The 13,971-nt window shown below is 39.2% G+C and overlaps 1 protein-coding gene and 1 non-coding gene across 5 annotated transcripts in view; both read right to left on the bottom strand.

Moving 5' to 3' along the window:
- The window catches only part of ACSM3 (acyl-CoA synthetase medium chain family member 3), a 53,738-nt gene that overhangs the window by 1,478 nt on the left and 38,289 nt on the right, over positions 1-13,971 (bottom strand). For all 4 annotated transcript variants that reach the window (XM_012464692.3, XM_012464689.3, XM_012464690.3 and 1 more), the window contains 5 exons: positions 10,936-11,059; positions 9,565-9,645; positions 4,951-5,052; positions 3,512-3,639; positions 3,307-3,406 (listed from right to left, as the gene is read on the bottom strand). In XM_012464692.3, coding sequence (XP_012320115.1) covers positions 3,307-3,406; positions 3,512-3,639; positions 4,951-5,052; positions 9,565-9,645; positions 10,936-11,059 — 535 coding nt within the window. The remainder of the gene's footprint in view (positions 1-3,306; positions 3,407-3,511; positions 3,640-4,950; positions 5,053-9,564; positions 9,646-10,935; positions 11,060-13,971) is intronic.
- LOC135269193 (U6 spliceosomal RNA) lies at positions 11,419-11,525 on the bottom strand. Its single transcript, XR_010337486.1, has one exon. It is a non-coding gene; the product is annotated as a U6 spliceosomal RNA (small nuclear RNA).

The raw sequence follows: 13,971 nt of genomic DNA, 5'->3' as shown, positions 1-13,971 counted from the left end.
CCAGATTACCAGCCCAGAGCTGGCTGTGGAATGATGGTTCATGCAGGCACAGTTCCAGGAGAGTCCCCTGAATCTTTTTTATGATTAAATATCCTGCAGTTAAGTGCCTGAAATCTTACTAAACTCAAGGATTCATTTGTCCAGCTTAAAGATAAGCTGGCAACATTTCCTATCCACTTTGATCTAGGAGTAAAGATTTCATTGAAAATGAATTATTTGAAACAACAAATTACTCAGAACAGTTATTGGTGAGAAACAAAGACTTCAAGTTATAATTTTTTCACATATTGAAAACTTCACCAGTGGGTAATTTTACATTTTATGAGCTGTTACCCATTTTTGTCTTTACCCGAAACCCCAGTGGCTCATGCCTGTAATCCCAACATTTGGGAGGCCAAGGCAGGAAGATTGCTTGAGCCCAGGAGTTTGAGAGGAGCCTGGGCAACATAGTGAGACTTTGTCTCTAAGAAAAAAAGAAAACCCTTTAACATTTTTAATTTACATGTGCCATAGGGCAGTTGTGAACCCTTGTGTGTATGTGTGTCTATGGATATAATTTTGTTCTATTCATTTCTTGACATTTTATAAAATATATTTGCAGTTATGCTGGTTCTGCTGCATTAGCAACATTTTTGCAAATTAAAAAATTATGCTTATTAGAAGTAAGTCATTCAAAGGCAAATTATTTTAAAAACTTTATAATGCTGGTTCACATATTGACTTCTATACCTTGGATGAAGTCTTCTTTATCTTTTTAAACGACTACTAAAAGGAGCAACCTAACATTATGAGTAAAAGTATGAACTCTGAAGTCAGAACAGCTGGGTTCAAGTCACAGTTTGTTGGGTAATGTTGGACAAGTTAGGTACTCTCTTTGTGCCTCAGTTTCTTTCTCTGTAAAAGAGATTATGATGATTAAATGAATTAGCATAGATGTATAATGTCTGGCACATAGTATGTCAACAAATACATTAGCTCTTAGTTGTAGTCATAGAATTGCAAGAAGTTTGGGTTTTATTTTTTAACCCCAAATCCATAAGTGGGCTTCAGACTTCTCTGAAATTCTATGCAAAATCTTGTATTTTTCTGAGAAAAGTGGCTATGCCATTCAATATGATAGCCACTAGCCAAATGTGGCTATTTCAATTTAAATGAATTAAAATTAAATAAGATTAAATTTTCTCAGTCACACTAGCCACATTTCAAGTGACTGATAGCCATGCATGGCTATCGTATTGGATACTGCAAATACAGAACATTTCCATCAGTGCATAAGTCCATCAGTGGCCTGTGGTTTTCTTCAAATTCTCAAAGAGGTATGTGTTCCAAAAAATGTAAGAACCTAGTGATGCAGACAAATATTTCTCAAGTGTTTATTTCACATTCCAATGTTAAAATTGTATTTCAAATCTAAATATTCTTTTTAATCAATTCTGGAACTTGCTACCCAATTAAAGGCCTGGCAAGACCCAGCCTGGAGAAGTACGTAACCCAGGTAGAATAGGCCTGCCAGCAGAACGGGAGGAACCACTGGTGGCATGGAGTATGTGGCCATTTTGTTCATGGACACTTGGTTTGAGACACCCACTCACATCTACCAGGAAATCCTGCAGCCCACCAGTGTTGAGAAACTGGCTACATTCTCCTCCTCACTCTGACTAATCCAAGCCCTACGCCAAGACCCCAGAGCTGTGAGGGGACCACAACCCACTTATAGATCTTTTTTGTATTGTACTCTAGGATATCAGGTGACTGCCAAGCCAACCCTGTTCCCAAAGCCTCAGCTACCATCCTGTTCCAAGTAAGCACCTGTCTAGGTGAGTAAAACTGATGATGACTGATGGTAGGAGTCAGGTACAGGTAGAGCTGAGACTTGCGAAACCTTGCCGGTGGTGGTCAGAGCAAAGAGACAAGCCAATAATCACTGACTGTTTTCCCTGCCCTCCACTGCCTGGAGTATACCCTTTCATAGTAAATAGGGACTTTCATCCTAGCAACTTGACAAACTGCCAATTCCCAGCCACTGGGCAATATCCAGAACAACCTTGAGCCAACCAGGAGGACTTACAGGGTATCTTCTGGCATCAAAGATCAGTTAAGGGAGTCAGTCCTGGGGGGAGATCCACCCTCATTCCACTGTAACATGCATATCTCCCATTTTTGCCTTAAACTTTTAAATTTTATTTTATTTTATTTTTGAGACGGAGTCTCATTCTGTTGCCCAGGCTGGAACGCAAGTGGTTCACTGCAACCTCCCCATCCTGGGTCCAAGTGATTCTTCTGTCTCAGCCTCGCAAATAGCTGAGATTACAGGTGTGCACCACCATGCCCTGCTAATTTTTGTATTTTTAGTGGAGACAGGGTTTCACCATGTTGACCAGGCTGGTCTCAAACTCCTGACCTCAGGTGATCCACCCACCTCAGCCTCCCAAAGTGCTAGGATTACAGGTGTGAGCCACTGTGCCTGGCCTGCCTTAAACTTGAGGACCTATTTCATTCCCTGAAATTAATATCTTCTAACTCTGCCCTGTGTCCTGTGCTTGCAGCCCTATACCTAGGATTTGAGATAAGGAAGTTGAATACATGGTACAGAAAGTTCTGGATTTGTATTGACATCAATGTCATCTTCAAAACTTGGGTTCAGTGTTAGAAGGAATACAGATTGAAGAAATATTGTGGGAACTTGTAACTCATCTAGGGACATGCTGTAGACACACAGGCGAAACAGGAGGCTGCCTGACATGGTACCTTTAACCCAGAATACTGTGTGGTCAGCCCCAATAGGAATGGGCTTTCAGGACTGCTCTGTTATTCAGAGCTTATTTCTTGAAATCTCTACTTATTTACCTACGCAGCCTGCTTATGGTTACCTCAGTTCTAGCCTCTGACCTTGTTCTCACTCCTGATATATGATGTCCATTCTCCTCCACTACACCAGGGACCTTGTTGGTTTCCAGACCTTCTGGGTAACAACTTGATCCTATCCAGCTGACTTCTGTCACCCCATCCTCATGTGAGCCTTGGTTACTGGCATTCACACCATCTTTCCACCATGGAAAGAATTTAAATTCTTTCTAGTACATATTTTCAGTCTTATTATTATTTTTTGGTTTTGGTTAGGATCAGAGCTACAACTCATAATTCAATCTTATTTTGTAGCAGTTCTTTCTGACTAGCACATTTCTATCTGACTTACATATTTAGTGAATGAATCATTTGGTTAATTCTGTTTCACTAAGCTACTGTTTGTAAGTTTGTGTTAAACTGCCAACAAATTATAAAGTTGAGATGAATCAGTTCTTTTACCTCTCCTCTGATGGGGTCTGGGCTGCTGACAACAGCTGACTCTGCAACTGAAGGGTGTTCATTCAGGGCACTTTCTACCTCAAATGGTCCAATTCGATAACTAGAAAAGCATATAGGATGAATACATATAGGTGAGTGGCAGGTTCACTCTGGAACACGATGATCAGTTAACACAGACATATGCACATATGGAAAAGAAAATTACCCAGAGGACAATATGATATCATCTGATCTTGCAACAAACCAGAAATATCCGTCTTCATCCATATACCCTTTGTCCCCAGTAATATAGAAATTGCCTCGTAGAGTTGAAGCTGTTTTTGAAGGATTATCCTGCAAAACAAATAGCATTTTGTTAATGTGGTGAATCTAACTCTTCTGGTCAATTGGCTTTTTTTTTTTTTTTCGAGACAGAGTCTCACTCTGTCACCCAGGCTGGAGTGCAGTAGCATAATCTTGGCTCACTGCAAACTCTGCTTCCCAGGTTCAAGCGATTCTCCCATCTCAGCCTCCCAAGTAGCTGTGACTACAGGCTTGCACCACCACACTCAGCTAATTTTTGTATTTTTTGGTAGAGATGGGATTTTACCTTATTGGCCAGGCTGGTGTCAACTCCTTACCTCAAGTGATCTGCCCACCTCGGCCTCCCAAAGTGCTGAGATTATAGGCATAAGCCATCGTGACCAGCCCTCAGTTGGATTTTTAAATGTTCAAGAAAGCAGAAAAGTTTGGCTCCTTTGAGAAGCATTAGAGTTAGGAAGAGCCAGAGTGTGAAAATAAGGATGAAATTCCAGCATGGAGCTAGCCCAAGAGAAGAAAGGTAAACTACATACAAAGATTAGGCATGTTTCCATCTTAAGAATTTTCTTAGATAGATAAATATTGCAAGAGCTTAGAGCTCAGAGGAGTAAACTAAAGTAAGTCTTTTGCTAACTGATTAATATATAATGCTGGTGGGAAAAGAGAGAAGTAAATACCCAGAGTTAAAAGAAAGCACTGACACCTAGTAACTCTAAGAGCAGACAGGTTTGTTTTTGGTTTTGTGTTTTGTTTTGTTTTACAGTAACAGAAGTGGTTCTGCAAATTTGACATAAAAGAAATGAACAAGATACTGTTACATTATATAAAATACACTGGCAAGTAGCATCTGGACCTTATATGATATAGACTTTGCTCTAATTTGTGTACTGTGATTAGAGATGAAAATATTCTTGCAAACAATAAGGAGGTTAGAACCCCTCTGGTGAAAGTCATTTGCTTAATCCTAGCACCCTTTCATCCCCTGTCCCTCTCACTCTTCCCAAGAAGAGAGAACACTAATTGGATTTCAGGAAAATGAGTGGGTTTTGTTTGATAATTGAGAGGCTCTGGGGATGTTAAGAGGCTTTTTTCTTTCTAGGGTACCTTCCTTTTACCTTCATGGACCTGAAACAGTGATCTAGCCTCAGGGGACAAGCTGCTTTTCTTCAGCAGGAATTTGGGTATTTCTTCAATTTCTTGTCTTTGGGATTACAATTCAGGACAAGCAATCTCTCGAGAAAGGGCCAAGTACCCATCCTAGGTATATTTTGTAGCTAACCAGGTTAGTTACCAAAAACTTGAGAAATAAATAGAAAATAAGAGATTATTTACTAAGTCACTTACTACATAATGAGTAAAAAGGCCAAATGGTCGGTTAGGTAGAACTTGAATGCCAATATCCCCTTCTTGTCCAGGAGGTAGAACATTGCCATTTCCATCTACAATCTAGGATAAAATAGCACAATTTATTTAAGGAAATTTTTGTTTAATGTCACAGCTTAAATATTAACTTTGCATGTTTTGTTTTTTGCCATTTAAAAATGAAGACTTAAAAAATTCTTTTTGTGTGAGACAAGGTCTCACTTTGTCACCCAGGCTGGAGTGCAGTGGTGCAATCATAGCTCATAGATCACTGCAGTGTCGAAGTCCTGGCCTCAAGCAATCTTCCCACCTCAGCTTCCCAAGCAGCTGAAGCTACAAACACATGCCATTATGCTCAGCTAATGTTTATTTTGATTTTTTGTAGAAACAAGGGTCTCATTATGTTGCCCAGGCTGGTTCCCGGTTTCAAGTGATCCTCCAGCGTTGGCCTCCCAAAGTACTGGGATTATAGGCATAAGCCACTGTACCTGGCCCCCCAAAATTTTTAAATATACTTTAAATTCCTAAGATAAATATATTAATTTAAATTCTTATTGCATAAAATATTAAGTACAGGTTGCCAAAATGTGAAAGAAGGATAAAAAATTTTTTAAATGTTACCATCCAGTAATAATCACATTTTGGTAATATCCTTTGAGACGATATAGACAAATAAAAAAATAGGATTGCTGCCCGGGCACAGTGGCTCGTGCCTGTAATCTCAGCACTTTGGGAGGCTGAGGCAGGCAGATCACCTGAGGTCAGGAGTTCGAGACCAGCCTGGCTAACATGGTGAAATCCCATTTCTACTAAAAATACAAAAATTAGCCAGGTGTGGTGATGGGCGCCTATAATCCCAGCTACTTGGACGGTTGAGGCAGGAGAATCGCTTGAACCCGGGAGGGGGAGGTTGCAGTGAGCCAAGATCATGCCATTCTACCCCAGCCTGGGCAACAACTGAAACTCCGTCTCAAAAAAAAAAAAAAGAAAAAGAAAAATAGGATTGCTTTATAATATGCAAGTTTGCCAACCTGCTTTTATCATTTAGCAATAGCTCTTGATTATCTTTTCCTCTCAATAACTTCATTATTGGTTTTCAAACTTTGTTTAGCCGTGGAACCTACAGAACCTTACTTCAGAAGCTCAGTCTAAACAGGAAAAGGGGAATATTCTCTGGTTGACAATGGTGAGTAAGCCACAGCCTTGCTCTCTTTCCCTCTCTCCAATCCTCATAATTTCTTGAAGTACCTAATAGTAGCTGGCATTTATTAAGTACTTACTGCATGCTACTTATTAAATGCTAAAGCTTTAAGTACTGTAGCCCTATATGGTTAGAACTTTTATGCCCATTTTGCACATGAAGAAATTGAGGTGTAGAGTGTTTAAGTAACACTATGCATGACTGAGCTGGAATCCAAATCTCAGCACCCACACTCTAGATCACATGCGTTTTAATCATTACACTCCTCTGTGCAATGCCTCTAAGGAGTTTAATCCAATTTTTAAAAGATCAGATTAGCATTTCTCAAGTTGATTGCTGATTTTATATCAGATTTTGCTCTAAATGACTTTTAGCTATTTCTAAGTATCAAAATTCTGCTTTTATATCTGGGGTGTGGCCTGCATGGAGAATAAGAATAATACTTATCTAGCACTTTACAAAAGGAAAGGGGCTTATATGCTGAATGAGAAACTTCAATGGGAAAGGAATTCTAAGAGTAAAAACTTCCCTTTAAGCTCTTGCAAATAAAAAAATATAAATTCCTACCCAGTTATCTAAAGAAATATGTGGTTCCAGATATGAAGGAATTATTGATGGAAAGGAAGTATTTTAAAAGTTCCAGTTATTTATCACAGATTTTAATAGATGGGAATATAGATAAATTCTTCTGTCTTTGGGGAGAATCATGTTCCTCATTGTTCAAAGGGTGTTAAAATGTTTAAACATGAAAATTATGAGTATTTAAATTTAAAAGCAAACAAAAAAATTATAAAGTTTGGGCTTTGAAGTTGTAGAAATCTGATATTCACCTGGTTGGAGCATATCTCCAGATGCCAGAATGTTACTGCAGATGCTCTTAGCTGAGGAACAAGAAGCCCAGTAATAATAGCCCTTGGAAAAGAGTTAAAAATGATTGAGGATGCAGGGAGAGTACTGTTTTCCTCTCAGCCTCATCATATTTGCATTCAAAGATAGCTGCTCCAGAAAACCACTGGGCTCAAATTAATGGGGAACAGGTGGGGGTACCTTGCAGTTGGAATCACTGTGGGTATAGCTGTGCCTGTAAGGCCCTGATAGCCATGCATGTTGGGAATTGCTATTAAGGGAGGAAGAAAAAGAACATAGCTGTGTTACATATCAACTTCCCTGTAATACAGACATGAGAGTGCTTAATTATCAATATTTCTTTCTTCAACCTAAAGTAGCCTGTTAACCAACAAACTATTGTTAAGCCTGTTTGTGGAATGCAACTACGGCTCTCCTATCATTTTTTCTTACAGAAATTTTTCAAAGAGGAATGTGAGGGAGAGGTAAATAACAGCACCCATTTTTTGGACCTTTATTATGTGCTAAACACTCTGATATGCTCTTTAAACATATTATCTCATTTAATCACCACAAGAAACCTATGAAATCAGTTCTATTATTATTCGGATTACCAACTATCTGGGGACTGAAGTGGTGAGGGGTGGGTGAGTTCTTCATGATGTATTGCCTTAAGTACTAAAACCAGATTAGTCCCAGGCAGACACACAGGTTGGTCACCCCAGTCCCAACTTTACAAATCAGGAAACTGGAGCTTAGAGAGCTTTAACAGCTTACCCACAGACACTCAGCTAGTGAATAGCAGAGATACAGTTGAACCACTAGGCTGTCCTATCTTGAGACAAGCTTCCCATAGCAAGGTTAAAGTGAGAGAAAGGACCCAGGATCTGGTTCATTCTATAAACAGTTACAACAACAATCAAGCTCATCTAAACTCTCTCAAACTTACTTGATCCTAAAAACTACCTGGAGGTGCTTGTTAAAATTACAAGATTTCAGCTTTCAGAATCCCACTCCAAATCTATTGAATCGATCTCTCCAGGGGCCTGAGAATTAGTATTTTTAACAAGTATCCATATGATGTTTATAATGAAATAAGCTTAGGAAACATTTATCTAAGAGCTGTACTGTTAATTCATCCATATTTTTGCTACTTTTGCTTTCTCTTAACATACAGATGGGTCTCTGAATTAAGATGGTTTGAACTTTAGCTGGGCGTGGTGGCGCACGCCTGTAATCCCAGCTACTTGGGAGGCTGAGACGGGAGAATCGCTTGAACCGGGAGGTGGAGGGTGCAGTGAGCCGAGATTGCACCACTGCACTCCAGCCTGGGTGACAGAGCGAGACTCTCTCTCAAAAAAAAAAAAAAAGAAGATGGTTTGAGCTTACTATTTCCCAACTTTACAATGGTGTTAAAGAGATAACCATTCAGTTGAAACAGTCCTTCTGTCTAGATGCTGGGCAGCAACAGTGAGTCACAGCTCCCAGTCAGCCATGCATTTGTGACATAGGATGTTTTTAACTTATGATGACTTATTTTGGTACATAACCCCATCATCAGTTGAGGAGTGTCTATGTTAGTGTAAGTTTCTTTGGCTACACCCAGCTTTGATGCTGGGTTGATCTGAGAACAATTTTAACCCTATACAAAGTGTGCTGATGGGGAAGTGGCCTGCCCCCTAGGCATTGGGTGGTAGTGGCAATGGATACTGAAAGCCTGGAAATGGCCAGGCAGGCCTGGAAGCAGAGCGGGAAAGTGCTGCAGCCACTGTAAACTGAAGCTTTTTGGGCCTGATTGACCTCCCAGAAGGTCTTGACCTCTCTCACTTGGGGGCACAGTGTTGTGTTGTGGTTGAGTGCAGATATTGGAGCTAGACTGCTGAGGATTGAATCCCAACTCTAGCAGCTATTAGCTGTGTGACCTCTGGTGAATTCTTTTACCTCTTTGTGCCTCGTTTGTAAGATGGTTCTAATATTAGTATGCTTCTCACAGGGTTTTTTTCTGGAAATTCAATGGGTTAATATTTATTTATTTAGAGACAGGGTCTTGCTCTGTGGCCCAGGCTGGAGTGCAGTGGTGTGATCATGGCTCACTGCAGCCCCAAGCTTCCAGGCTCAAGCAATCCTCCCAACATAGCTTCCTGAATAACTGGGACCACAGGCACGTACCACCACACTTGGCTAGTTTTTTTTTCTGTAGAGACAGTCTCACAATGTTGCCCAGACTGGTCTTGAACTCCTGGGCTCAAGTGATGCTCCTGCCTTAGCCTCTCAAAGTGTTGGGATTACAGGCATGAGCCACTGCACCCAGCCTAATGGGTTACCATTTATTAAATGCTTAGAACTGTATGGTATAATTTGGTATTTGCAAAATAATGGAGACCAATTAGCTAACATTTCTAACTCATTTTCATATTTTTGTAAAAATTAAAGTATCATAGAAATAAAATGGAATCACCACCAAAACAATGAGAGTTTATATGGGGGCGAGTGGTAGGTAGTGTACAGATTGAGTTGTTAAACATTCTTCTGGAAGAGGATGTGCAAACCTTAACATCAAAAGCAGGAGAAGGTTTTCCCATTGAGCCAGGTTTAATTTTCATTCCCTTAAAATTTCCACAGATTAGCACCTAGTTAAGAAAAAGAAGAAGAAAAAGTAAGATAACATTACAAGTAACTTAAAATTTATTCATCTACCATGCATTTAACAAATTATTTATTGAAAACTTAGCTATGAACTAGGCTCAAAATAAATGCTATACTCTCATGGAATGTAGTGATAAACAACATATAAATACATACATATATATAATATAGGTACAACAATAATTGCTAATGTATCTATATTTATCAAAACATGAGTATATTAACATTTGCACTCGTATTAGCATGATACTTATTATGCTATTCTATTTAATTTTTCAATATTTGTTTTTATTTTTGATATTTTCATTTTTGACCATATGATACCTTCTCATCATTCATAAATTGAAGCATTATAAAGACCCACGTTGTGAAAAGTTTTTTTCAACCTTTCCCTTATCTATTTTATCTTACTCCTCCCTCTTCTACAGAATAACCACTTTTGTTCATTTTTCTTATTTTATTCTTTATTCTTATTTCATTTTTGTTCTTATTTCATTCATTTCCTCTAGAATTTCTTATTCTTTACTTCTATGAGCTCTTTAAAAACTCCTTTTCAGAGTATGGTTGCTAAGGAGTTGTCTGGCAAACTCTTAATATTTTAGGTAGCAAGGAGCTCAGCATTTTCCATTTTGAGGCAGCCCTAAATAATATACTTCCCTATCACACTGGGACAAATTCTTTCTTTACGTAGATCCAGTATTACCTCTTTTTTTTTTTTTTTTTTTTTTGATATGGAGTCTTGCCCTGTCACCCAGGCTGGAGTGCAGTGGCGTGATCTCGGCTCATTCTAACCTCTGCCTCCCAGGTTCAAGTGACTCTCCTGCCTCAGCCTCCTAAGGAGCTGGGATTACAGGCATGCACCACCATGCCCAGCTAATTTTTGTATTTTTAGTAGAGACGGGGTTTCACCATGTCGACCACGATGGTCTCGATCTCCTGACCTCATGATCCACCCACCTGGGCCTCCCAAAGTGCTGGGATTACAGGCGTGAGTCACCGTGCCTGGCCAATCCAGTATTATTTCATTAAAAAAGAAATTGTAATTCCCTCACTCTGATCCATTAACAGTGGTGTTTGTCAATAAATAGCTATTTAAGCAACTATCTGTTAACAGAGCTTTTTTGCAACTAGGTTCTTGCAAGCAATAGTTTTTAAACATTTTCTAACCACTCCACTCCTATCCCTCAAATAATCATAAGGATACAGTGGACACTTTGGTTTTTATTCATCTGATTAAATGGAGTCCAGCTATGTCTTTCAGTGAGGTCAGGTACCGTTTCAGTCTGTCCATATCCTTCATAAATATCCAGGCCCGTCTTGTTTCTCCATTGTTCAGTCACATCAGTAGTAATTGGTTCCCCAGCACTCACACAGTGTTTTAAGCTTTCAAACTTATAGCTTCTCAGAAAACAGGTAAGTTAGATTTAGGAGGAAAAATGGAGAGAAGTGAAAATTAAGGATTATTTCTTATGAACTTCAATATAAAATGTTTTAGTTGCTTTTTAATTCCTCTCCCTAGCACAAAATGAACCACTTTACCCCATATATACCTCTATTATATAATCACAAATATTAAAAATAAAAATTATATTAAAAAGATAAATCATTCTAATACCATAGAATGATATTAGAACACCTCAAATACTAGTTTTTCTTCCCCCCTTTTTTGGCAGGGGAGATAATTTATTACAAAGAAAGTCATTCTAGTCTTAGGAAAGGTACCCCATAATAACATTTTATTTTATTTTATGTTTTATGTTTTCATGGAATGCTTCACAAATTTGCATGTCATCCTTGAGCAGGGGCCATGCTAATCTGCTCTGTATCATTCCAATTTTAGTGTATGTGCTGCTGAAGTGAGCACCATAAAAACACTTTAAATCAGCAATGAAAAGTTTACCAATTGTTTGGTTAAACTGATTGTCAGATATTTATACAATGGAATACTATACAGCTATAAAAAAGAATGAGGAAGCTCTTGGACAGTGCTGTCCAACAGAACTTTCTGTCATGACAGAAGTACTCTGTAATCTGCTCTACCCACTACAGTATATGCTAGCCCTATGTGAATGTTGAACACTTGAAACATGGATAGTATAACTGATAAATTGAATTTTTTATTTAATTAATATTTATATTTAAATAACTAGCTGTGGTTAGTGGCTACCATATTGCACAGCACAGTGCCAGAATGTGTTGTTAGGGAAAAAAAGCAAGGTGCAGAACTGTGTGAATCTTTTGATGCCATTTATGTTTATAATAGAGAAGGGGAGGCTGGGTACAGTGGCTCACACCTGTAATTCCAGCATTTTGGGAGGCTGAGGTGGGTGGATCACCTGAGGTCAGGAATTCATGACCAGCCTGGCCAACAGGCGGAACCCCATCTCTATGAAAAATACAAAAAGTAGCTGGGCATGGTGGTGCACACCTGTAATACTATATGCTCAGGAGGCTGAGGCAGGAAAATCACTTGAACAGGAGGCAGAGGTTGCAGTGAGCCAAGTTTGTGCCACTGTACTTCAGCCTGGGCAACAGAGCAAGACTCCGTCTCAAAAAAAAAAATAGAGAAGGGGAGAACACATGCATATTAGTTAGTGTATTTTCAGGGAGAATCAACAAGAAACTGGAAACTCAGATTGCCTCCATGGAAGAGGACTGGGTGACTGGGGACAAGGTTTGAAGCAAGACTTTTCACTATGTATTTTTATATATCTGTTGAATTTTTTTCAACTGGTGAATAGTGAATTATTTCCTATTCAAAAATTAAATAACATCAATTTAAATATATTTATGTGTGATACGTGATATAACAGGAAATATGTAGAGGTTGAGTATCCTTAATCTGGAAATCCAAAATCCAAAGTGCTCCAAAATCTGAAACTTTTTCAGCACCAACATGATGCTCCAAAGAAATACTCATTGGAGGATTTTAGGTTTTATATTTTTGGACTAGGGCAGCCCAACCAGTATAATGCAAAGACTCCAAAATCTAAAACAATCTGAAATCCGAAAGACTTCTGGTCTCAAGCATTTTGGATAAGGGATAGTTAACCTGTATTGGGTCTTCATCCTTGGTTCTTGGCCCAGAGCTTCTAAAACCTTTATAATTTCCCAAGCGAGGGGTATGCTAGGAGTATCTTTTGTTCTCATATTTTGTCTTTGACTTCAGTTCCTGACACAGAGCTCCTAAATTCCATGGAATTTCCTGAGTGATAGAATCGTTTTTTGTTCTCATGAGGCAACTCTTATGGGGCTCCTGTATGGGGGTTGGTCACCAGAAAGACCAAGCCAGGAATAGAAGCTTGTCACTTTCAACCCCACCCCCATCCTTCAGGGAAAGGAGATGTGCTGGAGATTGATGTAATAATCAATCATGCCTACATAATGGAGCCTCCAAAAAAATCCCTGAAGTATGAGGTTTGGAGAGCTCCATGTGCTAGAAAGGTAGTGCACCCCCACTCCACAGGGATGGAAGCTGCTGCACTTGGGATCCTGTGGATCTCACCCTATGTACCTCTTCATCTCCATAGCTATTCATCTGTAATCTTTATCATATCTTTTATAATAAGCTGGAAAATGTGTTTTCCTGCATTCTGTGAGCCATCATAGCAAATTACTAAACCCAAGGAAGGGTCACGGGAACCTCTGATTTATAGCCATTTGGTCATATGCGAAGGTGACAGCCTGGACTTGTGATTAGCATTTGCAGTGGGAAACAGTCATGTGGGACTGAGTTATTAACCTGTGGGATACGATGCTGTCTTTAGGGAGATAATGTCAGATTGAATTAAATCATAGGACACTCAGCTGATATTGGAGAATTGGTCAATGTGGGGGAAAAAATCCCTTACATCTGGAGACCAGGAGTATTGAGTGTTGTGAATATAGTAAAATAATGGCTGCTGGGAGCTGAGCTATGAGGATGCAAAGGCATAAGAATGATACAATGGACTTTGGGGACTCTGGGAAAAGGGTAGGAGGTGGGTGAGGAATAAAAGACTACACAATGGGACAGTGTACACTGCTCGGGTGATGGGTGCAACAAATCTCAGAAATCACCACTGAAGAACTTACGCATGTAACCAAACACCACCTGTCCCCCAAAACCTACTGAAATAAAGAAAAAGACAAAGAAAAATGGTGGTTGTTTTTCTTTTCAGATTACCAATGCACCCTTTCAAATAGAATTAGCAATAGAATAAAAGATATGGATCATCTTTTCTATCTGCTGGGATAAGGTTCCAAACAGAAATAAGTTCTCTACTTTCTCAGCTCAGAGAAAGCCATCATCCAAAAGATTGACCATCTTC

The sequence above is a fragment of the Aotus nancymaae genome, unplaced genomic scaffold, assembly GCF_030222135.1.
Source record: "Aotus nancymaae isolate 86718 unplaced genomic scaffold, 86718_ANA_hifiasm-v0.15.2.pri h1tg000049l, whole genome shotgun sequence".
Lineage (NCBI taxonomy): Eukaryota > Metazoa > Chordata > Mammalia > Primates > Aotidae > Aotus > Aotus nancymaae.
Note: the sequence above shows the minus strand (reverse complement) of the source record. Positions and strands in the feature narration are given on the sequence as shown.